We start from the raw sequence: 26,866 nt of genomic DNA on the forward strand, positions 1-26,866 counted from the left end.
TCAAGGTGCCAACCGCACGTGCTCTAGCCCGGGACGGACGTGCCTTGGTGAGCTCCTGCGAAACACTCAGCCGAGACGGTAAACTTTGCCCCGCCGCCCCTGCATGGGCCTCCCTAAGCGCCGCGCGCTTCTAGCCCCGCCGCTCTCACCAGATAGCTGCGGAGGGCCGCTTGCTCGCCCCATCGCCACCGCGCCAGCCAAAATGGAACCCGGAGCTCCGATGTCTGCTGCTCCGACCTCCCAGACGCCGCCCACCGCTTCAATTAAACCTACAGAGTCTGCTATGGAGGATTTTCGCCATGATGAAAACGACGGCTGGGCCATGGTCGGCTCCACCCGCAAGGCACCGACCACACCAAGATCAAGGTACGAGCTTCATTCGATCGCAGTGCAGCTGCCATCCACGCCTCTCCCTAACGCGACCAAACCATATTTTTTTTCTGCCATAACGTACGCAGCCGACCTGCCGCTCCGCGCTCACAGCGACCTATCCCTTCATCTAAAACTAGAACAGCACCTCGTTTTCGTGCGGACGCACTCTGTCCTAACAGCGTAGCGACTTCTTCAAATGACATCCGTAAATTTAAGCAAAAAGGTATACCCTGTTAGTACCTACGCCATGGCGCCGCTGGATTCCTGCAAGGGAGTTATTCACGGCGTCGAATCGGGACTATCTACCCACGAATTGATGCGGAACCTCGAATCATACAAGGCAAAAATACTTTCCGCCCGAATGATGGGCTCAACGGAGAGCGTGTTGTTCACCTTTGCAGACTCCCACGTCCCACACGCGCTCTACATCAGACGGGTGGCCTATTGATGCTCCCCCCACCATCCCGAGACACCACGATGCACCCGCTGCCTTGAATACGGCCACCGCGTGTTCCAGTGCCCTGCGCCACATCCTCGCTACCCCAAGTGTACCACGGTGCTCGCGCAGCCAGACTTCCCACACCGCTGCCAGCCGTAGTGCCTTCAATGCCGCAGTGACAACCCGACCTTTGACGCGAGCCGTCCCGTTCTAAAAGAAAAGGACAAAATATGCACGACGGCCGCTACCAACACCATCTCCGAATCCGACAGGAGCCTCAATCCAGCGTCCCGCCTTCAGCGAAATCTGAATCGCTGAACACAGCCACAATAACTGACACGTCCCATTGCTCTGCTTCGCGGCACGGACCACTCTCAGACATCCAAGCAAGCCCACCGCTCCTACGTAAATGTGCTGCGATCCACCCCACCATCAACCCAATCGACATCAGTCTCACTCACAAATGATCAACCCAAGAGTTCACAGGAGGTCAACGCTTCCACCACTTCACCAGCGATCACGGAGCCCCCGACACCTAACCGGGTTCCTGCGCCGCTACGGCAGCAAACCTCACCCAATAACGAGCCCACAACCTCCAAGCCGGGGATGCGATCTCCTTCCCTTGCCACTGTCTTACCTTTTCCTGAGCTAGCAAAACAAATATCTGAGCTGCAGATGAAAGCCGAACCCCTTTTCGCCAAAGTCGATGCCACGGAAACCTGCGCAAACAACATGTACACACATCTGCAAAACCTCAACACACGACTCACAGGCCTTGAATCATTAAGCCTGCGCGTGCGCAAGCGTCGCTCGCGGTCAGTCACGCTAAGCCGGTTTCGCTACGCCAGATGAAATGTATCCCCTTTTATAGTTTGGTGCTAAGCGCCGTCAGCTGCTCTCTTCGGAGCATGCGCAGAAAGATCGCCGACCCGCAGGCCGTCTGCATCCCGTTCGCAGCCTCAACCGTTCGCGGGTAAAGTGATCTGGGAGCTTCCTCCACAACTTATAGCATTCTTCAACTACAGATGGAAACGAAAAACAAAAGTGCGCGCAGCAAGTGGGAAACTCCGTTCGGTCCGCAAGCGAACAGCTCCGCCGTCAAGAGACCACAACTCCGCCTTATCTGTACACTCGTTCTATGTGCGCTGTTGGTCTCTGAAGTCGAGTCGCTTCGTTTCGTACACACTAGTTAGCAGTAGAACGAAAAAAAGGGATGTGAAAGAAAAGACAGGACACACAAACAAAATACGAAAAAGAGCAATGGCTATAATAAAAATTAACCACTCGATCACTGCTTCGCATATTTCTTCACGCGCCCGCTCTCATTGTCGACGCACCACGCACTGCTGCTCGGTATCCGGTGATCGCACTTTCGCACCAAAACATGGACATGGACGCTGTATTCGCTTCGCACTAGGCCCATTCCAAAAGAAAACACCACAACCAAAACGAGGTAAACACGGACGGATGGCACGGCGCCGGCTCGTCGGAGGCACGCTGCAGGTGGGGGTTGTCAGTTGACATGCTCCAAGGCGCACTAGACCTAGACAGGAAAAGTAGAAACGTAGGCTTGAAAATCAATATGCAGAAGACTAAGGTGATGTTCAACAGCCTCGGGAAGGAACAGCAGTTTACATTAGGTAGCGAAGTACTGGAAGTAGTAGGCGAATATGTCTACTTAGGACAGGTAGTAACCGCAGATCCGGACCACGAAACGGAAATAAGAAGAATACGATTGGGATGGAGTGCACTTGGCAAGCACTCGCAGATTATGACTAGCAGCTTACCGGTATCGCTCAAGAGGAAAGTATACAACAGTTGCATCTTGCCTGTACTCACCTATGGGGCTGAAACGGGGAGGCTAACCAAGAGAGTTCTACTCAAGTTGAGGACAACCCAGAGGGCTATGGAACGAAAAATGGTAGGGCTAACATTAAGAGATAGAAAGCGTGCAGAGTGGGTCAGAGAAATAACACAAGTTACCGATATTCTAGTAGAAATTAAGAAGAAGAAATGGACATGGGCAGGACATGTAGTGCGAAGAGAGGATAACCGATGGTCGCTTTAGGGTAACGAACTGGATTCCAAGGGAAGGAAAGCGTAGCAGGGGGCGGCAGAAAGTTAGGTGGGCGGATGAGATTAAGAAGTTCGCAGGGGTCAAGTGGATGCAGCTAGCACCGAACCGGGTTAAGTGGAGAAATATGGGAGAGGCCTTCGCCCTGCAGTGGGTATAATCAGGCTGATGATGATGATGACGAAGGCGCACTAACGAGATGGTTGTTCAAGGTTTACACAGTCGCCGCCCAGGCGGGAATTCCCGGCGCAATAAGTCAGCCGCTAACACTAGGATGTTGAATGGCATCGATAAACCTCTCCACCAAGCTGTCCAAAGCGAGTTCAACTCACGTTGTTTATGCGGCCGTCCGCCATCTTTCTCTGCACGATGCATTGTGGGTCGACGCGGTCGGTGGCGCCGAAGCTCGAATGGAACAGGAGCCATCTCTACTCCAGTTACGTTGGGCGCTGGAGCTCGCAGAACTGTCGGCGGAGTGTTTTCGCCAACGTAACGCAGCGTGTGCGGGCCGCGCGCGTGCGTTGCGTCGGACTATATTCGCGCGTCACCAACCTCATCTCCGTCGTTCAGCCTCTTGTCGCCAAGATTGAAACCATGCATAGTACAAGTAAGGAGTGGTTCTTTTTCTCTTCTTCTTTCTTGTAACGAAGTACTGTGCCAATAGGAACATATTTGAGCGAAGACAGGGGACTCTTTTTGGTAATTGAGTTTTATATACAGAAGACTATTTACAATGACTATATACAACTCAGCGTGATGTCTCACCGGCCGCCCCGTGAACCCACTCCACGGTTACTCGTGAGCACGATCCGCGTGCCCGGCTCCAGTCGAGACCAAAATCTCTCTGTTCTGCGATAGTGCAGAGCATCGCGCGTCCTGCGCTTTCTCAGCACGCGAAAAAAAAGTTTAATTGTTCTCAAGGCGCGAGCAGGATGAGTCTCGTCAAACCAGGCAGGTTCACATGTTTTTTACTCTCTCCCTAAAAGCCTCGGCCTCGGCGCCGTACACAGCCTGGAAACGCGGCGACGAACGCCCACCCGCAACAGGTACAGCGACACCCCCTCGAGGCAGGCAAGGTGCCGCTACACGTCTCCAGATGTGTCTAGCAAATGGGAACGCCAATCCCGGGCATTGTCCGCACCACGCCACGCCGCAGGGCACCGGCCCTATCGAAGAGTGGATGCCTTCGCTAACCGCAAGCGCCCCCCCTCACAAGCTTAACTCTTTAAAGAAAGCCATGAAGCGCGAACGTCGTTTTCCTGTCTCCCCACCACGGACGCGTGGGCGATCCGCACTCGGCCACGGAGGATGCTGTCTTCCCGCACTCAGCGACCGGGCGGAAACGCGACCATCAACTGATAAGGAAGGCTTCTAAGTTCTCGTTCACTTTGGGTAAAAAAAAAGAATACGGAAACGAGCTTTTAGCGAAACAACGAGCGCCGTCCGAACAAAAGTCCCCCAACGCCCCCGCCGCGCCGCGCTTAGAGCGGCTATTTCGGTGGTTAGTATGGCGCCGGTTAAAATGGAAGAAGGCAAACGAATGGCGCCAACCTTACAGTACACTTTCCACTATAGATAAAGTACAAGCCCAACTAATGGAAGTCAGCACACCACCCGCAAAGCGCATCTGCAAGTCCACCCCCACAGAACAATCTGCGGTAGTCATGTCCGAGCATGGCAGTACACACTAAAGAAAATCTCAAAATACTGCAATGGAACTGCCGCAATCTCAAAACCAATAAAATTCCCCCTCATCAGTATCTCCTTACAATAGCATATATTGTCTCCACCTTTGTTCAACGTGATCTCAGATTCGAACAGCTTGATGTCCCAGTAGCTATGCTATCCTACCTTGTCGCTGTCGCTTATTACACAACATCGTCTGCGACTCCCCTTTATCTTCTTAACTTTTACAACCCACCTACACATCACCAGCATTTTTCTGGTCTCTTCCGTTTCGCGACTTCTCTTACCCTCAATCACACTATTCTTATAGCCGGTGACTTCAACTCTCCCAGTACCTACTCGGGATACTCACGCACATTGAAGGCGGGCGCCTTCTGCAAACGCGCATGCAACAAAACCACTTTTCCCTTCTCAATACCCCAGATGCGCCGACACGGGCGGGCACCAGGACCCAACTCCCTTCCACCCCTTATCTTTCACTCTCGTTCGGCAAACTACGCACCACTTGGCAAGTCACTGACAATACATTACTCAGTGATCACTTCGTAATTCTTCCTACCCTTGATCTTCTGAGTCCCAAAATACGTATTCTCACTTCTCCCACCAATTGGAACGACTTCCGACTCAACCTCAAATCCAACATCCACGACCAGGTTACTTACACCAACTGGATCCACGCTCTTAGAAACGCGCAAAAGAAAGCTACAGAAACCGAATATTTTTCCACCCCTATAGCTCAGTCTGATCCGTTCCTTCTCAAGTTGTGGAAGAAACGAAAGCGAATACTTCGTTCCGCCTGGCATCAACCACAGAACGCACAATTCCAACTGCGCCTCAAATCTCTTCGACAGGATATTATTACACACTGCTCCTCCCTTGACTTTACCCACTGGGACCAGATTTTCACGAAGATTGACAGCTCATTATATCAAAAGTCAACGCGGCATCTTCTTCGCTCTCTCTTAGGTCCTTAATCTCCCCCTGCCCCCCCGTTTGACAAAGTCTGAGCTCTGCATAGGCCCAGCAACTGACTAATATCTACGTACAACCTCCCCTATACGACGCATACCCTACGTACCCTGGAACTTCCAACTCCGAAATAGACGCCCCTTTCACCCTTCCAGAACTTGAGGCCGCTCTTGCCAAGAGCAAAACGAACACATCTCCTGGGGAAGACACAATAACATACAGGCTTCTCAGAAACCTTCCTGACTCTGCTAAACAATTCTTACTCGATACCGTGAACAAACATTACACTGAAGGAACCCTTCCTTCGGAGTGGAAATCTTCCTTGATCACTCGCATACCCAAATCGAGCAAACCCCCCTCAATTTTTAACCTACGCCCTATATCGCTCACTTCATGTGTGGGCAAAATTTCGAACGTGTGACTCTCACACGGTTCCTCAATTTTCTTGATCACACAAACTTTTCCCTCCTTCCCTAATTGGTTTCCGTTCCCGTATATCTGCCCAGGACCTCTTCCTCATATTGCAACACACTTTTTTGACCCATCTTCCTCCCAGATACATGCTCTGATTACTGTCGATGTCCCCAAGGCTTTTGATTGCATCTCCCATGACCATTTTCTCGAAGCCGTGGCCCAAACTGGCTGCGGCTCCAACCTTTACGCATATCTGCGTAACTTCCTTCATCCACGCAAAGGCTGATTTCGCCTAGGCTCTACTTCCACACCTTTCAATCTGACCCGGGGCACTCCGCAAGGCGCTGTCCTCTCTCCGACCCTATTCAACCTTGGCATGTGTGCTCTCCCGCAGCAACTCGCGAGCATACCCAACCTACACCATATTTTTTGTGGACATCACTCTCTGGTGCACCTTAGGTTCGCCTTGTGAGATAGAGACCACACTTCAGCAAGGCCTCGACATTTTTTCCGCCTTTCTTTCCAAGGCCTGCCTGAGTCCTGCACCAGAGAAGTCGAAACTGCTTCTCCTCACTCATACTAAATATCAGCGCACACACAACAGCCCTATCTTTCTCACTTTGAACCGCTACTCATCCCCGCAGTCTCAAGCTGTCGCATTTTAGGAATGCCGCTTCATTCGCACAAAAACGTGCAGGCTCTCAATCAAGCTCTTTCTACTTGTCACAGGGTCACCGACTTCGTTTAAACGTGGCTTTCACGCACAAGTACTTACATTTAATTGGACAGATGGACTCGCCGGAATGTTCAACTTGTGGCATCCCAGAGACTGTGGACCATATATTATTGGTGTGCCCAGCGTATGCGTGCGAAAGAAGTGTGCTAGCCGCTTCCTTGAAGCGTTTAGACAAGAGGCCTCTGTCGGAGGAACTGCTGCTGGACGCTTGGCAGGACAAGGAGAAGAGTGTCCAGGCAGTGCGTGTTGTTTGCCATTTTTTGTGCGCCAGCGGACTTGATTCGCGCTTGTAAAACAAGCTACTGTGTCTGTATATGTATTTCATATGCCTTATCCCACACCGTCACCCATCATGACCTTCTCTCTTCTCTCCTTCCCCTTCCCCAGTGCAGAGTAGCACACCAGATTTGAATTATTCCGGCCAACCTCTCTGCCTTTTCCTTTCAATAAATCCATCTATTTAAACTCCCTTCCGCCGTGTAGTCAGACGGCGCTGCGGCCTCCATGAGGCTCAGGATTGTCGTCTTGTTCAAGTCATCGCACTCAATAAAATCCTTTATTATGTTTCATGTCTTTCTCTAACGCAAACCCAGATAGACAAATTGGGATCCGCTCTACACACCCTCTACAAAGCGGCCCTCCAACTTCCAATACAAACTTCTACACAACATCTCTACGAAATCGGCTTATTTCTCCCTATACGCTCCCTCCTTGATCTCCACCATGACCATCAACTTGCTCGCCTATCCTCTACACAGCAAGGCAGGTGGATCCTTTCCCAGGCTCAAATCAATCCCATGCCAATTGCACTCCAGATTCTTGGGCACCCATACGTCTCCAACCTTCGTATAGCACCAATTTCTCGCAATATGTCCCAATCCTTCTCTCTGGACGCAGGCAAGCCCAGGCTGCCCGACACACGCCGCCCCCACACAGTCACACGCTTTCTTACTCGGATCCCTGGATGCTGCAGCCCAGATCATTCATTCCCCTCTTTCCCCTGATCCTCTATATTCTACCAGTGGTCCATACCTTGACCCGCCAGACAGTACTACCTCGGAGATTCTTTCGATTGTGCATGCTTTCCAGGAATTCACTTATCTTCCCCCGACCCAACAATATGTTGTGTACACTGATGCCTACAGTGGTGCCCTTGGCCTTAAACCGCGAGACAGGCATTTTCTCCGACAGTAGAGAAGCCGTGCCAGTGGTGTGCGTGCTGACCGACAATCTCGTGTCCAGAACAGACTTTTCGCTTTCAGGGGAAGCTTGGGAGTCCCTGAGGGACGGGCGCAATCTGTAAGGTGTAGTTCAAGCAAATAACGGTCAGGTTTCAGGCGACACAGCAGCTGAACTGAAAGTTCAAGTGTTGTGCGAGCGGACAGAAGTGGATCCATTCGAAGATGGCAAAATTTTTCAAGCCCACATGCAGCTGTCACCAGCAAAGGGAATGGTAGTGGCACACGGGTCACAGAGGATACGGTGGGTAGTGTAAACGGGGAACGTAGTGCCGCGATGGTGTTCACGGATGAACAGAGTAATGACACTTTGCGAAAAGTGGGGGAAAGAGCCGAGGCCGAGCAAGACGGCATAATGGAGGTAGACAGTTTTCTCTACCGTAAAGAAGACTAGTTGAGGCAACCAGCAGAGGAGCTGGGGCTCCCTGAATCCCAAAGTAAGGAGGTACCTATGTTAGCTCATCAATCGGACTGGGGAGGCCACCTTGGGTTCAACAAAACCAAGGCGCAAAGCAAGCAGGTTTACGCCAGGAGTGTTAACCGCCAATTTCGCGAACACTCGCGCACCACGCAGATGCCGCGTGAAGGTCGTAAGATGGTGCGTACCAGCAAGCTACGGTCTTATGAGAGGGGCACGGCGACGGTATATGTGGTCTGTGGTGCGGATGGGGCGCACGGCGAGGTAGACTGCCTACCTAACTATGGCGAAGTGGCAGCGCCGCTGACGGGATCGACAGGGAAACATCTTCGTAACAAAACCCCATAGCCAGCCGGCGCTGAAAGCGCTGTTTCAACGACTCAAAACGGCACCCTGAGAAGCCGGAGCTCTCTGGACAACTAATGTTGTCAAGCCATTTTCGCTGTGCGCGGACGCCTCAGCGTTCGCAGATGAGGTTTGTCTCTCTCAGTGTGTGTGCGGAGGAGGGCTCCCGATCACGTTCGCACGTCACAGTTTCTCTCCGTTGCAGGCGCGATGTCCAACCATAGAAACAGGCATTTGCAGCGATCTGGGGGAATGGGGAAGTGAATCTCTGGCTGGCCCGGCGCTCAGGACACGGTGTTGTCCAGCGAGAGCCCCCTCTCCTTTCTTACCCTGACTCCCTGACTGCACCTCAAAGAGCGAAGTGTACGCGTTAGGCACTTGTCCTGCAGGTGTGCACTGTGGTGTTAAATCACCAAACGGGTATGTAGTGTTCATGGGCAACACTAGGTGCCCTTAGTTAATAATTGTTATCAATAACCATCAACAGATGGCGCTAAGGTTTTGTATATAAACTGCTGCACGCTTGAATAAAGTCTCGACCGCCGCTTGCGGCAGGGGGCTAGCCTGGCACCGAATTTTTATTTGTTGCAGGCCGTCATTGCACACGCCACCGCTGGTGGTGGACGACGGCTGTTGTTGCGGCGCGCGTCTTTCTTTCCCTCTTCCTTTTCCTTCCTCCCTATATTCTCCTCTATCTGCACGAGGCAGCGGAGGTGGCTCAGCTACAAAGCCAGTAGCAGGCCCGTGCATTTTCTTTTCCTTCTTCCTACAGCCACAACAACAACAACAACAACAATAAAGGCTCTTGTGGCATGAGCTGAGTGATTGATTCTCGCGGTCGCGCGCCGGCCAACACGACAACCTGGCGGCTTTTTTAGACTTGCTTCAGTTGTACTTGGGATCTCTGTTTGTCGAATTCGAAGGGAACCTTTTCGAGCAGCGCACTGGGATCTGCATCGGCTCCTGCTTGGCGCCGATTTTGTCTTACCTGTACATGGCAAAACAGGGCATTGAAGCACCAGCTCGAATCCCTCGGAGTGCTTGCATGTTTCCGTTATGTTGATGATTTTTTGGTGTGTTTTCCTGGTGATGCAAGCAGTGCTGTAAACCCCAACTTGGTTATTAATTTGTTTGAAACGGCGTTCAAGGGACTAAAATTCTCGTTTGAACTGCCGGAACAATCGGTGATTAGGTTTCTGGACCTCGAAATTCATAAGGGCCTAGAGCACACGTGTTGGCTTTACAAGACAAAAGGAGAGAAGGCGATTTTAAGGTATGATTCCGGACACTCAAAATTAATCAAACGGTCCATCGCTAATACCTGTATAATTCAGAGCATCAGGAAGTCATGCGTGCATAAGGTAGAGCAAGGAATTATCCAACAGGTTGCAAGGTTAAAAGATAGCGGGTACCCTGATATTCTCCTGGCCTCGATTTCAGAAAAAATCCTAAAAACATTGACCGCAAAAACTAAAGAAAAAAATGACCCTGAAGGTTCCAAGAAGATAACGCGTCCGACTGTCATCCCGTATGTACACGGAGTATCGCACGGTCTAAAAAAGATTGCAGGCAGGCACGAAGTTCCTGTGGTGTTCACGGCACCCAAAAAGCTATCGGGGTTGTGCGCAAAAATAAACAGACTCGATGAAACACCCAAACTACGTTGCACCACCAACCATGAGAGGAAACACGTCGAATGCGATACAGGCGTGGTTTATTCCATCCCCCTCTCATGCGGATTGAAGTATGTCGGCCAAACGGGTCGGTGCATAAACAAAAGGCTAAATGAGCATGCTAACAATTGCAAATCAATCGCGCATCCAGGGAAGCTGGCTACGCATTGCCAGCACTGCAAATGTAAGCCTCAATTTGAAAAAACCGCTGTTATTTCGTATTCTGATAATAAAACTGAAAGAGAGATCACAGAAGCGTTTGAAATAAAATCCGTCGGGGCCGATATGTGTATCAGCAACGTATCACTGTCGTTGTCTGCGAAAGAAGTTGATTTGCTTAGATTATCGCGATGAGTGTTTCTAGCTGTATGCCTTTGTTACCTGCGATGATTGTTTCCTCATGTTTCCTCGTTGCTTATGTTTGTTTGATGACGACCACGTTTTGTGTATAAAATGACTTCTGTTTCATCCATTAAAACCAGTTGTTAGTTCGCGCTCCGTGGTGTTTGTCTTTTCTGTCGTTCAGTGTGTTAGCGCGGTGAAACCAATACCAAGATGGTCAGGAGGAGATATATATTTACAGAAGCAAAATAGTATACATAGGCAAAGTTACAGCAACAAGTCACAAAGACAACTGCAACTTAAAAGAAAATGAAGACTCTCACACAGAGAAGTCACTTTACAGGCCCTTACTTTCCTACCGAGCGTTTCGGTTAAAGCCTAGGGGTGTAAATACGTGCTAAGCACGGAGCCTCAATCTTGACTGCTCAACATGGTCCGAGGACCGCTTTTTGATACCAGACATCAACAAAGACCCAAGGGCGGTCACCTTAGGTGATCCGCCCCGAAAATGAAGCAGCCAATCAGATTATTCAAAAACATGCCGCAACCCCAGTGGGTTGGGAATAATCTCGGACCCAGGTCCTTAATTACGTCAAATAAAAATACAACATTCAAAACACACACTCTTCCCACTCGCTGGTCCCCAAACCCTCTCACACGGCGCCTGTCTTTGCCTCCCCTCCTCAGCGTGTTTGCGACGCGACCTTGCAGCTGGCGCCTTTGTGAAAGAAACGCCGCGGGGGATCTGGAGACTAGGCCACCCCGCCGTCCCGTTCGAGGAAAAGGGGGGGCACTAAGCTAAACCAAGCTGGAGCCACGCTTCAAGAACTGGTTGGTGCTTAACAGGCAGTTTGAGTGGTGCGCGTAAAAAGCTTTTTTGCATACAATTTGTGGGGCTCCTCAGCAATGTTTCTACGTTTATATTACGGCACATCTTAAAATACCTGTCTAAGTTTTAATAAGAAACAGAACATCAGCATCGCTAAGGAAGGAAAAAAAATCGTTGGCAGAATTTGAGACGCGCACAAAATTTGCAAAACGATTAAATTTATTCTGTCAGAAATAACAGAATGAAAATACGGGAACACACGTTTCGTGCTTTGCTATGCCAAGGAGTGTTCAAAGTTACAGAACCCATGCCGATAAACTTTATGGTTAGCAAAAGAAAGTAGCCATAGCTCACGTGCAGCGCTTTGGGCTAGTCCGCTGTGAAGGGCAAGGTCGATCACAGGCCGTCTTGCACAAAACTGTGCCCGCTCTACTACAGGATGGGCTGCATTATTTCGAGCGTGGCCGCCATATTTTCAGGGAGGCCCAGAAAGCTGTGAATAGGCACCTGCCGATGGCCCGTTGTGAGTGAAGTAGTCATCTTTGTCCGGGGTAAAATAAAACTAAGGGACGGCGTTTTTTGTTTAGTTTTTTTTTTATTTTGACAAAACTGCTGCTTGCATCGATAAAGCCACGTGTCGATGCTGCGAAGTCGCGAGAGTACTGCCGTTGATGAGCGAGCGCAAAGCGTCACATTGGGCGCCATGTTTTTTGCGACCGCTCTGTGCTGACAGGTTTAGTAGGAAGATTAAAAATGCTACTTTACATCTCATGAAGAACCAGGGACTGCTCACAGTGTGCATTTGGTTCCATCGTTCGTTATGACAATTTGAAGTGCCACAAAAATTACGAATTCTTCCCAGTTGATTTTCACTTCTTACGATTAACTTCAAGGAAGCGTAGTGTTCCGGTGCCGGGTAAACGAAAGGAAGCCTTCCATGCTCTAAGTGCATGACTAATTAAACAGTTCAGAGGGCAGGTTCTATCCCCATCTCTTTAGGTATATGGTATATTTGTTCGGGGCATTGACTTTTTCTGACGAATTATCTTTAACGTATTCATTTACTCGCCGATTTACTTGAGAAACTTCAGTAGCCGTTCATGAGAAAGGGGGGACGTTGGAATAGGAGAATCCTCCATTTATACGTAGCAAACACATAAGCTATGATGAAAGCTATATAGCGTCGGGGTGTTTAGGATAAATTACGGCCGTATTTCGTCCCTGACAGCCGCGGCCGATATTGAACACGTGACCTTCGCTGGGCTCGCTAAGTCATCGTGGCGTCCAATCAAGACAAGGAAAGTAGGCAAAATTAAGCTGGCAGGAACATGAAACGCTTCTTCATGCTGTTCGCATGAGGTTAATTCTATAATACAACTGATCCATCTCTAACACCTCAAGGGTCCTGCCGTGCATAACATAAAGGGGAGAGGGGTGGTGATGGATACACAAAATGACACAACACATTTTACGTAACACTACAATAAGAGTAAAAAAACACAAAAAAGCAAAAAAAAAAGCAAAGCGAACAAAAACTAAATACAAGGGCAAAAATACAAGGTAGTACACAAATATTACAAGGTGAAGTTAAAGAAAGGGTCTAAATATAGTCTTACGGACCGCCGAAAGTTTCGTAAAACGAAGTCATTGCTGTTTAGAAACTAAGTAATATGGAAGAACTTTGTTTTTTTTTTTTTTTTTTGCTTTTTTTTGTGTGTGTGCTTGAGAAAAATTAGGATGTCTTCTGCGCGAACGGTCAACGCGATTGGAAATGTTTTGTTTCGTTTATGGGGTTTAACGTCTCAAAGCGACTCAGGTTATGAGAGACGGTGTAGTGGAGGGCTCCGGAAATCGACTACCCGGGGTTATGTAATGTGCAATGACACCGTACCGAACATGGGTGCCTTGATTTTCGTCTTCATTGAAAAGCAACCGCCGCGGCTGGGATTCAGTCAGGCATCCTTCCTTGGGCACAGTAGTCGAGCGCTGTAACCACTGCACCACCATGGCCTTTTTTTTCCTCTATTGGCGGTCAACAAAGTACAGACAGCTATAAAAATCGCTAGCCTACCTTTGGCTAAAACAATATATCAAAACTTTTTAATGTTGATCAATCCGTTGACTAAATCCATCCACTAAGGTTGCTCTCGCCGACTACGAAGAAAATACTTGAGAAATGTTAAACTTTCAATGGTGTTGCTCCTAACAGATTTTCTTCTGCGTGCTTAAAGGCCATCCGCGTTTTCCAAATGCTATGGAGGCCCAGCACCATAATCATGTTGCACGGGACCTCGTCACTTTGTGCGGGTAGAAACCGGATGCTGTAAGGGTAAACAGACAGTTCTTCCTTTAAGGCTCTTTGTAAGCTATCCCAGTTAAGAACAGCATCTCAGTAGTCTACAAAAACGTGATTGACGGTCTCCGGTTTTTTAGAAATTATGCAGTTGAGGGTGCAAAATATACCTTTATCATTAAGCCACGTTATTGCAGGAAGTGGTGGAAGTTCTTACAAATCAGATAGAATCAGTTCAAAGCAAATCAGCACGTTTCATTTTATCGAACTTTCATCGCACCGCCAGCGTGACCGCCACGAAATCAAACCCTATAGGATTACCACTTCTAGCAACGCGCCGCAGACTTGCGCGACTGTACCTCTTTCACAAAATATTATATCACGAAATACTACATGATGAATTGCTCGTACAACCCACATACATATCTTCACGCCTTGATCATGCACACAAAGTCGACTAATTTCATGTAACACCAAAGCATTTTCTGACTCGTTTATACCTCGCACATCTGTGGACTGGAACCACCTTCCTTCGTCAGTGGCAACAATTGAGCGGTTACCATTGTTCCAGTTATCAGTGTCCAATGTTGCGCAATGATGCCTAGCACAAAAGTGTTTTACGTATATGCTATAATGTGCTGATGTTTATGTATAACCATGATCTGCTTATTTGTTTGTTTGTTTTTCTCACTATTTCATTACATGCTGTACGTTTTTATATGTGCCAAATGTTTTGTTGTAATCCCCACTCCCCTCTGTAATGTTTTACCTTGAGGATACCAATAAAATAAATAGGGATACCAGAGTGAAGCTTGAAGAAAAAATTAGTTGTGGTTTAACTCTGATTAACCCTAGTTGAATGGTTATAGCAATGGCTGCTATTGCCTGCTAAACTATTCCCTTATCACGCCCTTGCAGTGTAATGTTCTACATTATTGAGGACTCTTAAGCTCATCCGCTCAGCCGTATGACGCGAGAGCGTAAGCTACCAGCCCACATATAAATGAGAAGGGTTGAGTGCGGCTCAACCGAATGTGGAGCGAAAACATTATTGTTGTTGTTGTCCAAATAACCTATGGCACATACCCACAGAGGGGGATCGGCCAAGAATTGGGTAGCAAAACATTAGCTGCCGGTGATCGAGCGGTCTTCTTCTTCTTCTTCGCGGCTTTTTAAGGTCGAACATGGCCCTTCCCGTGACGACGCGATAGGCCGAAACCTGGCGCAGTATTGCTATCGCAATAAAACTATTTGACTGTCGGCTTAACCGGCATCTTCCTAACTCTTTTAGGCTGCATCACCATGCGTGGCCATGACTGGAGATGTGATGAGCGGGATACATGTGATAGAAAGCGAAAGATAAATCAGTGTAGTACAGTATTAGTGAAATAATGATAGACGAAAGAATTCCAGTCACGCGCGGAGTCATGAAAGATTATGATATATGTTTTCAGTTGCGAAGAGTGCGAACCAGAAATGAGAATATGCGATAGGGGCCATTGCTTAAGCAGCGAGCGGCAACTGACCGGGTGATGGGGCGCGTAAGAGGATATAAACAGAACCCCTCAATAAACTAAATGTAGCGTCATATCCTCTCTCCTCTCGCGTTTCGACTGTGCCGCCACCTACGCGGGGCCTAGCAGACGCTCTCCGGTGCAGGCGCTGCTAAAGACGCCAGCACCGAGTTTCCCCAGAGCTTTTCTGCTTGTATTTTGTCGTAGCGTGTTCACGTTACGTTATTACTGGCTGCTGAAACATCAATACAGAATGTCGAAAGAGATTTTGCGCTAAAATAGTTTCAACTGTCAGTGTATTACACCATGCGTGCGCGATTTCGGCGTCGATTCAGCTCGCCTTCACCTCCGTGCCTCCGTCGTTCGTCAACTGTTGGCCAAACTGCGCGACATGCTTCAAAGAAAACTTTCAACTAAGCGGAAGAGAAATACATCTTAGCATGCAGTCTGTGTATGGTTTCTTTACAGATTCGACTGACTTGTGAGCTGCCGGTAAACTTGTGAAGCGTGGCAGCAGTTGTCTTCCTCGTGTTTTCGACTTCTGTTGCAGATCTATCAGTGCTTTCATGCGCTGCGTGCGATGTCGAGAACTAGCGCACCAAATGAAAACACTGCACCAAAGATTTGACCTTACCCGGCCGCCTAACAGCCGTCAATGCTTCGTTAAATGCGGCTACACACACTGAAAACATGCTGTTAGCTTACATTTACGGCAAAGACAACGCCCCAGAAAGCATGGCAGAGTTGCCAAAAACCAAGGACTTTATTCTATACAAAATGGAAGTCTAACACGAAAACTAAAATATGTGATTGACACAGCACACAACACAAAGAAACACAGCAGCGTTAACCTGCTAGCTCCAACCATTTTAAACAAATAAAAAAAGCGCAAACACACAAGGACGAGACGAGACGACAAGTACGGCGCTGATTTTTTTATTTGCGCTGTTTGCGCTGTTATTTATTTGTTTAAGAGATGGACCAAACGCCAAATTTAACACGTTAATCAATTTCAACCTTTGCTATCACTTCGTCTTCAGTCTCTATTGTCGATCGTCGTCTTCTGCCTTCTGCAATGACATGTATGTAACATTACCCCCCCCCCCCCCCCCCCCGCGAAAAGCACAGTCTCGGTGGGTACTATGTCGGGGAACTATAGTTGGAGTAGTACGGCTTCATTCGGGTGTTATGAACAATGTCGGTACGTGGCAAAACAGAATTTTGTGGCAGATACACAGGGATGATCTCATATGTCGCGGAAGTGACTGACCAAAACACAGTAGGGGCCTGTGTAGCGCGGCAAGAGCTTCTCACAAAGTCCAACTCGGCGAGCGGGAGTACAGAGCAAGACGAGAGAGCCCGGAGAGTAGTGGACATCTTGATGACGAGAATCGTGGCGGCGTTTTTGATTGCTTTAGGAGGAAGCCAGCCGGTGGCGAGCAGTAACACAGGCGGCGTCAGCTCGGGAGATGGCTTCACGAACATAAGAGCTGGCATTAGCGGTGGGTGGCAAGACGCTGTCAAATGGAAGTAAGGGCTGCGGCCGAATAGAAGATAGAAAGGCGAGTAGCCCATTGTATCGTGACGGGACGAATTATATGTGAACGTCACGAACGGCAAAGTAATATCCTAGTGTAATATCCTAATCACGGTGGTCAGTGCTGGCGGTTGATAATGATGCAAAGCTTGGGATCTAAGTGCTGCTCATGGCGAATGTTGAAAAGGTTAGACATTGATAACACACAGGTGTCATCGTTACACTCGCTGTCAGGCGCCGGATCTACCGGGTTGCGGGACAGGAAATCGGCATCAGTGTGCAGCTGGCCGAACTTATGAACGACAGAAAAAGTGTACTCCTGAAGACGGAGGGCTCAACGTCCTAGGCGACCAGTAGGATCCTTAAGCGTAGAAAGCCAACATAAAGCGTGGTGGTCGGTGATGACGGAGAACGGGCGGTCAAACAAATAAGGGCGAAACTTTGTAATGGCCCACACGAGGGCTAGACGCTAACTTTCTGTGATCGAATACTTCCGCTCAGCCGTAGAAAGGTGTCGACGTGCATAAGCAATGACGCCGGTGCGACCCGTATGCTGTTGGCCGAGAATGGCAGCAATACCGGGACCACTGGCGTCGGTGCGTACCTCCGTTGTTGCTGAGGGGTTGAAGTATGCCAGGACGAGATGGTTTGTGAGGGCTGCAATGAGCGCAGAAAAGGCTTGAGGTGGGTCTTGGCGCCAAGAAAATGGAACGGCGTTCTTCTACAGAATAGTGAGTGGCAAAGTTTGGGACCAATCGCCGAAAATAGAAACAAAGGCCAACGAAATTACTCATGTCACTCGTACAGCGTGGTGTGGCAAATACGCTCACAGCGCGAATTTTGTCGGGGTCGGGTTGAATGCCACGGGCGTAGACCAAGTGTTCGAGCACCTTGAGTTCCTGTCGGCCGAAGCTACACTTCTTCGAGATCAGTTGAAGGCCAGCTCTTCGGAGGACTCCAAGAATGGCATCAGGGAGATGAAGAAGGCTTTCGAAGAAAATACAATGACATCATCGAGATAATATAACCATGTCGCCCATTTGAAGCCGCCTAAAAGAGTCCATCATGAGCTCGAATGCTGCGGGCGCATTACCCAGGGAAAAAGGCATCACCTTTGATTGGTAAAGGCCATCGGCAGTGACGAAGGCAGTCTTCTCTCAGTCCCGTTGGTCGACTGCCATCTGCCAATAACCGAAACGAAGGTCAATCGAAGAGAAATAGCTGGCACCGTGCAAGCAGTCGAGGGCATAATCTATCCTGGGTAGTTAGTAAACGCCCCTCTTTGTAAGCTTATTAAGGTATCGATAATCATGCACATGGTGTCGGCATGCCGGTCAACTCTGAACCTCGCTCCCAAACTCAACCCCACCCGGGAGGACTGGGAGGCAGCCCTGCTCGGCTGCTCCGACCTGGCAAGCCAGAAGGCCCTGGTCCACCGAGGCCGAGCCACGGCGGTCGCCAATATGCTCCTGTAATGAGGAGCCCACCTAGTGATTACGTGAGGTTGCCCCAGCTACCTCAAACTTCCTCCAAATAAAGGTTTTTACACTCACACTCACACAACGCAGAACCTCCATGTGTTCCTTTTTAACAAAAAAAAAAAACATGACAGGTGAAGCCCAGGGGCTGCTCGAAGGTTCTATAATGTCTCTTGCCAACATCCTGTCTACATCATCTTGTATGACGCGGCGTTCAGAAATGGCTACTCTGTAAGGTTTCTTGTGAATTGGGCTGGCGTCTCCAGTATCGATGCAATGAGTAACTAGGGACCTTTGACCCAAGGGGCGGTCACTGAAATCGAAAATATCACAGTACGAAGTCAGAAGGCTTGTAAGTGCTTTAACACGATCTTCACGCAAGTCAGCAGCACCCATTCCTGATATGTAGGCCTCTAGAGGTGAGACTGGTGCAGGTCGCGGCGGATCTTCAGCATTAGGGTCAGGTAAAAGAGCAGATACATTAAAGTCAGACAATGGGATCAATTTGGCGAGAGAAATGCCCTTAGGAAGCACTTGCACAAAAAAAAAAACTAAAGTTAAAAACCGGAATATAAGTGTGGTGATTCGCTACGCGCACGATGTTGTAAGGGAGAGCGATTTTACGTTGCTGAAACATGCCGGTTATGGGGAAAACAACGTAGTCGCCATCAGGAACGGAGGGAAAAGACGACATGGGCACATACACAGCGGCTTCTGGTGGCAGGCGAGAAATGTATCGGAGCGGAGACGGAGCGCTGAAGTTGGAGGAGCTTGTTCGTCGGGACAAAGCGGCAGGTTTAGATGAAGCAGTCCAAAATAACAGTCAATTAGAGCGAAGTGGGCAGTTAAAAAGTCGAGGCCTAATATAAAGTATTGAGGGCAACTGGTGTGGACTGTAAATAACACAGGGATGTGGCGGTCGGCAATGCTGATTCGCGCAGTACAGATACCAATCACAGTAGCTGTGTTGCCATCAGTAACGCGAACGGTGGATGAGGTAGTGGGTATGAGAACTTTCTTCAGGCGTCGACGGAGCGTGGAACGGAGAACACAAATGCAGACACCAGTGTCAATAAGGGCAGAAACTGGGAGCCCGTCAACTTGTACATCAATTAGATTACGTCTTGGTGCGTGGGTTAGTACCGACTTGGCCGCCAGGGTCGATAATGCAGCGTCACTCCCGGATGCTGAACTCGTTTGTTTCCTGACTAGGTGCCAGGTTATAATGGGGAGGAGCTGCGATGAGGTACCGGTGAACTGGAGCGACGAGGCCGTGGAGATGGAGATCGGCTGGAGCGACGGACACTTTGGCCGGCTTCGGCACGAGGCTCATCTCGTTGAGGGGAAAAGTGTACAGATCCATCATATGCGGGGCGGGGCGGAGCTCTTCAGTTCGGGCAGGGAAGCCTCGAGGTCCATAGTAGTATACGGACGGTCAGCGTTGTAATAGGAACGAGGGGTGGGGAAGGTACGACTGCGGCAATAACGCGAAGTGTGACCTGCTCGACAGCAAATAAAACAAATTGGCTGGTCGTCTGAGGTGCGTCACCCTGCAGGATTGCGACTAAGATAGCGACATGGGGGGGCTGGGGGTGGTTGCAGCAGCCACTAGAGGAACAGGATGCGATGGCGATGGCGACGGGGACGGTACTGGGCTAAAGGAAAGGACGACGTTAGCAAGTTCCTGGCGGACAACAGCCTGTGTCATGGCAATGGTGTCGGGCAGTGGAGACGTGAGTATTGCGGGAGCTAATGCCTCGAGTTCTCGCCTGCCGATCCTAGTCACATGAAAAGGCTGTTGCAAAGGTGCCAGGTCATTGCAGGATGATGTAGCCGCCGTGTTTGGAAGGCGCTCAAAGCGATGTGCGAGACGTCGTTGTTTAGCCTGCTAGAAATTTCGGCAGACTGGAAGCACCGAGTCGACGGTAGAGCAATCCATGCAGAAGAGGATGTTGAACGCGTCATCTGCGATTCCCTTGAGGATGCGCCCTACTTTTTCACTTTCGAGCATGGAGCTGTTTGCTTTGCGACACAAAGCGAGCACATCTTGAACGTAGGCAAGGTAGGGCTCCATGGGTGATTGGGCGCGAGACGAAAGTTCGGGTTTGGCTGCTAGAGCCCGTCCAATGGGCTTCCCGAACAAGTCCTGAAGTTTCCCAAGTCACCAGCTCTTGTTCGCGATTTTGGAACCATGTGCGAGCGGTTCCCGCCAAATAGAAAATGAGATTAGCCACATGATGGTCGCGTTCCAGTGATAGTTCCTGCTGAAGCGCTCGTACTCATCCAGCCAATCGTCAACATCTGTCTTATCTTTGCCATTAAAAATGGGAGGGTGGCAGATTTTCGTGAGGACGAGTGACTGAGCCGATGTTGTTGCTGTGGTAGAGGCTGCCTCAGAGGTCATAGTGGCCGTTGCTGACGTTGTGATCCCAGGTAGGTGGCGGCCACCGCGCAAATCTAGCTTTTGGCTGCTTAAATGTACTTATCTGTGCACACGGGGATCTTTAGTCACCTCCATCAAGATGATACATGGTAAGTTTAGTCCAAGAAGCACAACAGTTGATGACACAACACACAACAAACAGAAACAAAGCAGCGTCGTTGTTGTCGTTGTTGACCAAGTAACTTATGCCACATACCCACACAGGGGGATCAGCCAAGAATTGGGTAAAGAAAATTTTTAACCTTCTCCTAGCACCAACCGTTGCTATCACTTCGTCTTCTGCCTTATGCAATGGCATATATGTAGCAATATCATGCGCGGGCATGCAAGTGGCACTCGGCATGACGAAAACACGAACGATACCGTACACAGTGTGCGGTGACATATTGGTTTGAGATGAGAAATTTCTCACATAGCTCACAGATCCGCGACCATAGTGTTGAGGTGCATCGAAACCTGCCTTTTAACAGCATCTCGATTCGCGGATGGTATTCGAAACAATCGCTTGCTATCATGCTCACGTGCACTGCACCCGAAAGCGCAGCAGAACGGTATTTCGAACAAAGGACTTCTCAAACAACAGCGAGAAAGTGGTTGCGCGAGCTTTAGCAAAACACACGATGATATGCGCCACGTGCGCGTTGTTTGGAATCGCGGGAAAGAAGGCAACAATGCAAAAAGCAAGAAAAAAGCGTGCGAAACCACGTGACGGCGCTCGGACAATAGGAGGGTCTAACACCGGAGAGGAGGCGGGCCGCAATCTTCACAGTAGTAGTAATAAACTTTAGGGCACAAATTAAGCATCCAGCAGGTCATCATGGCGGTTCTTTTATTTCATTTCTGGGCTTTAAGCATAAAGCCTGTTTTTCATTTTTTCCTGAAGTCTATTTTAGAGTTCATCGATCTTTTAAAGGAAGAATTCTTTTTTGTGACTGACGTAGAAGAGGAGCGACGACCTTCGAGTGGGCTAGTTGGTTTAGAATATACGCAAGGACGGCCAGGGACATGCACATACAGGCGTGCCAACACAACAGGGTTCAGGCGTTGCTTGTCTGCTTGTCGTTGCAGCTTGACTTTTATGTGAATCCAAACATGGCGATATAAGAGTCGGGTCCACGTGTCCTTTGCTCGGTCCGATCTAAAACCTCAAATAATCTACTTGGCATATGCAAGTGGAAGCCATTATCGGGACACGTTGGCGCCGGAACCGGAAATGCACTTTTGATGTTCGAGTCTTATATGAGATTGGGAAAGTAAATAAACAGCTTTCTCAATATAACCTTTCGACCCACGTATTTGCGTCATTCCACTTGACGACTCGCTCAGTGGTTTCGTCCACGCTCCCTTTCGTTGCTGCAAATAAGGCTTTGTCACCGGGAACAGTCGCACCCGCGAGATGTTTTCACCAAGTTCGAAAGTTCGACGATTGTGCACACCACAAGCGCGTGTTTTCGGAGGGAACAATTCAACTTGGGATGGAAAATGGCGCCCAATGCGCCAAAAGGGCACGTCACTTCCTTAGGTAAACACTGTTTAGGTATCAAGTTCTGAATTCGTGCTGGTTTATCAACTCCTACAGCGTGCGTTGTCTTGTTGACCTTTAAATACTAGAAAATACTGAATGCAGAAAAAAATCAGCGGGAAGACGTCAATATGAAACCGTCCATAGCTCACAAATCCGGCGCGATATACTTTAATCGGACAGAAGTGTTCGATTCGAATTGTTTCGCCAACCTAAATATGTTGCTTGCAACATTTCACGCATCCACAGAAATAGAACATTTCTGCAACGCCACGTTAGCAAATTCGCTAATACACTGACGAATCCATGTGCTAAATTTCGAAGAATTGCCCGAGCAACTTAGTGCGATGGTGGCGTCGGGCTTGGCCTGGGATTTCAGTCATCGAATATATCTCTCATTGAGTATTGCTAAAAGCGAATCACCGCAGGGCCAGTAAAGCTGAATGGGGGCACATTTACATGCATTTCTTTCGCATTTATCTGCTAACCCCAATGACATAAACCGCGCTGTGTCTCTGGCTTCTTCAAACAGCTGCGCATGAAATTGCCACTCATCGCCCTGAGGAACAGCGGCACGCTCGGAATGGCTCATTGGGTAGACAGCTAGTGCCGCGCAAATGCAAGTTGATTGGTTTTGTTTGGTTTGTGGGCTTTAGCGTCGCAAAGCGACTCAGGCTATGAGACGCCGTAGTGGAGGACTCCGGAAATTTCTACCACCCGGGGCTCTTTAACGTGCACTGACATCGCACAGCACACGGGGGCCTTGTCTTTTGCCCCCAACGAAAAGCGGCCGCCGAGGCCGGGATTCAATCGCGGTGCGCAAGAGAAGAATCAGGAGAAGAAAACAAAACGAAAACCACAGGGAACTTTTTCAATTTGTACAGGTGACCAGGAGACACCAACTTTTCGGAATTTCCTTAACAATTTCTTCTAATACTTCTTCTAAACTAACGAGACATGCAGTCTTTTGGCCCTTGTGTCGGTTTTCCCTTATTTTCTGCAGTGTTCCCCCACGCATACCTCAATGTGCTTACGAATCAAATATTCCAAGGAATGTTGTCGGCTACCCTAACTACTTGTCATCTCTATTTTATAGACAGGAGGAAAAATAAACTTTTTTTTTTATCGCAGGTAGGGTGTGGAAAGTTTCCGCCGTGGCTGCCTTAAAAGCGAGTAATTTTTTACTCCATCCACCAGTTCACAACTGCTAAGCAGGAAAACAGGAATGGGATTCTACGGGGATCCCAGGCGCGTGATGGCCTCGCGCGAATATTCATGCAGAATTTATATTCGGGTAAAGCACTGTGCTCCTGAAAACAAACTGAAATATTAACATAAATTGTGGCGATGCAGTTTTATAGAATAGAACTGAAAGAAAATCACTAGCGTGTATTGCTGGGATAGTTGGGCCTATCGAAGCAAAGGTCCAGCCTGGTATATGCAGTGATAACAAATAAAATACATGTGCAGTAGTCCGGATTCCTCCACTACGGCGTCTCTCATAGCCTGATTTGCTTTGCGACGTTAAATCCCACAAACCACCAACATGTGCAGTAGCGCACGTACAATACTAACAAGTTAAAATCAAAGTAAAAACTACGCAATCAGGAACTGGAATAGCTAAAGAGCTTTACTGAATCAGCTACAACATTTTATTGCGAAGTGGTGTAAATGTGTTGATAACGCATTTATCTCCTTTCTTGTGTTGAGCTTCCAAGAGCTCGCGCGCAGCATTCAAGCTTATGCTTGATCTTCCACGAATCTGGCCACGTACTCGTGACAGACTTGAATCTGAAAAGGCACGTGAAAATAGTCGTTGCTCCGCCTTCTGCGATACCGTGTGCAATCGCTGGTGCATATTCTAGTCTGCACATACACTGACACAAATGAGACAGAACCCATGGATTGTCCTACCGTTTCCTGCAATAGGTGCAAGTGAACGCATGCCTTGTTTGCCCATTTTTTCATGTTCTCGTTTTATGTCACACTCTTTGTTTCGATACACGATGAAAAATTTTGATCACATATTAAGAAATAAACTTCCTAATTCTATGCCTTCTTTTATTTTCGATCGTTTCTTTCCCCGCGGTTTTCTTAATTTTAATGAAAGTGTTGGCCATTTGACCCCGCTAGTGTGTAGCGAGGCTGGATCATGTACAAGGCTTGGTCCTGCGAAAAAGAAACCATTACATTATGCAGTGCTATCGTTTATCCGGCGAGTGCGATATAGTTCAAGTTCTTCTGTAAGTTTAGCTTTCTGCGCTTGCGTTGGAAGGTGTAGTACACGGATTGCAGTGTCAAGAAAAGTGAGATTTTTACGTAGAGGATGCTCCACGCGCTATTATATCTAGATGATCAAATTTTACGACATGGCAAAGCCTGCTTACGCTCCATGTGTTACGACAGTTTAGCAACCACATATATCTCAAATAATCAGTCCGGCCCATATCCCAGATCGTCGTTACGTGTCTAGAACCATCTCGCTATAGAAAATAAAGACTACAATAAATGTACGAAGGGACTCACTCCTTTATCGAATCAGAATTGAAAAAAAAAAAAAAAGAATGCCTTCTGAACTTTCCGCTTGTATAGGACCCGCAATGAACTGCCTCCAGGAATAGCTGATAAAAAAACTAACGATGTCTGGGGCGTTTTATTAACTGCGCAGCGCGGCTCTTTAGATGCCGTAAACGCGCGAGTTGAATATATCTGGCATTTGTTTTCAAAAACTTGCTCATTTTAAATGAGGCAAAAAAGAACAGAAAAGAAGCAAAAAGCAAAATGCATATATTTTACAGGATTAGTATGCAGTGATAAAACTAATAAAAATGAAGGAAAGTTGGATTGGTTTCGAGGCGTGAAGTTCACTCCCATTTTGTTTCCATGTTTATGTTTTAAATTGTTGATAATGTTCATTAGTACACGAATAACTATCATATTCTCCTGATTTATTGTTGCGTCCACCATGCCTTTCAGCGATGTAAGGAAACGTTGCAGCCAGCCTCTACATTGCTCGCCACTTTTTGCTTACTCTGCTTGGGTTATGGTTACGAAAAAAACTATTATCAATGTATACGCTTTCCCAACAGGAAAGTAATTAGCGTAAGGTTTCTTGGAATGGCTTTCTTATTATTACAGATTTTTTGTTCCATTTTTCTCGCGACAGTTTTACAGTCTCTTGCCCCTATTTGCCCTTAAATTCATAGACCCAGCTTCCGTTACATTGACAACTCGTTGAGGCTATAAGATTAAAACAAAAGTAGAAAGGGCGGCGTATCAGCGCTAAAGAGCTGGCGTAGCCTGAAAGCGATGGTTCTCTGCTAAACTCCTCTAGTTAAGAAGGAACGCAAGCTTCAAGTCTTCATTTCGCTTTGATTCGTTACGGTCCAGAACTTGATCTCCTTGTATTTTGGCTTATTTGTGTGCGCCATCCTTTGTAGGACGAGCAAGGTGAGCGGCGCGCGCATGAATAGGTGCTAGTGAGAAAAACTTTAGATCCATTTTCCCGTGCATGCGATGATTGTGTTCTCATATCGCTTAAAAGAGTTCATGACAGAAATGTTTATTGGTATGAAATAGCACTGAACAAGGGTTGAGGGGCTGCCTCAGTTCGTAAGCAGAGCCGAGCGAACTGAAACAAGCCCTCAACACTTGATCAGCGCTGTTTCATACTGTGCAGCCATCGTCTTTCTCTCATTGTACGATAGATTTGATAGAACCTGGGTTGCTGTATGCAACATTTACTGTCATTTGTTTGTTTGTTTTTTTTCTTTTTTACCTTGGCGCTCGCTGAAAAGTTCAGTTTACTATACAGCTGTGACATTGAAATCGACACTCATAGGGCACGCAGAACGTCATGTTCAGGCAGCAACAGGCTCGTGACAGAGTAGGCTTAGGCGATCAATAATTCATCACTCTTTTGGTATTGAAGCTGTGTAGAGGGCGTAATGCGTGTTGATTTCGTATCCGTGGAGCGTATATTGAAAGAACGATCCCTCTCCTTTGACGCGAATGCCACAGGAGAGGCGCTAATCGCACTCTGTAACAGGTTATGGATTCAGCCTTCAGCGTAGAAGCAGGAGTCAGAGCAGAGTGAAATGGATTCCAGACTTTAGTTCCTTCAACCACAAGAAATTCGAGAAGCAAACGGTAGCAACACTGAGAAGATGGTACGTTTCGCACTGGCAACTTTTGTTAACGATTATTTCCGCAGTACCGGAAAAATGAAACAATTTACTTGAAAGTATTATTAATAGAAAATATTTGAATCGCTTTCTTTCTAACTGCCGAAGAAGCCATTATATTATGGCATTTCATATACACCTTCGTTTCTTATTTTACATGTAGGGTATCTGACGTTCAGCGCGGTAGGCGGTGACTGAAGACCGTGCGGCTCGGGTCGGTTCTTAAGTGTCGTTGTTGTTGTTTACCAAATAACATATGGCCCATACCAACACAGGGAATCGACCAATTTAGCAGCCGAGAAAGTTTTTGATGTATACTTACATGTCTAAAAAGAATATAGTTGGAGAGGTGGAGGAAGA

The 26,866-nt window shown here is 48.1% G+C and overlaps 1 protein-coding gene across 1 annotated transcript in view; it reads left to right on the forward strand.

The window, feature by feature from the left end:
* Window positions 1-283: 283 nt before the first annotated feature.
* LOC146197764 (carbonic anhydrase 14-like) overlaps window positions 284-26,866 on the forward strand; it is a 209,270-nt gene continuing 182,687 nt past the window's right edge. Inside the window, exon 1 of the mRNA XM_084597236.1 lies at window positions 284-366. Within this exon, the coding sequence (XP_084453362.1) occupies window positions 284-366 (83 nt within the window). The remainder of the gene's footprint in view (window positions 367-26,866) is intronic.

This window comes from Amblyomma maculatum, chromosome 3 (assembly GCF_055883805.1).
Source record: "Amblyomma maculatum isolate TAMU_Amacu chromosome 3, ASM5588380v1, whole genome shotgun sequence".
In the NCBI taxonomy this organism is placed as follows: Eukaryota; Metazoa; Arthropoda; class Arachnida; order Ixodida; family Ixodidae; genus Amblyomma; species Amblyomma maculatum.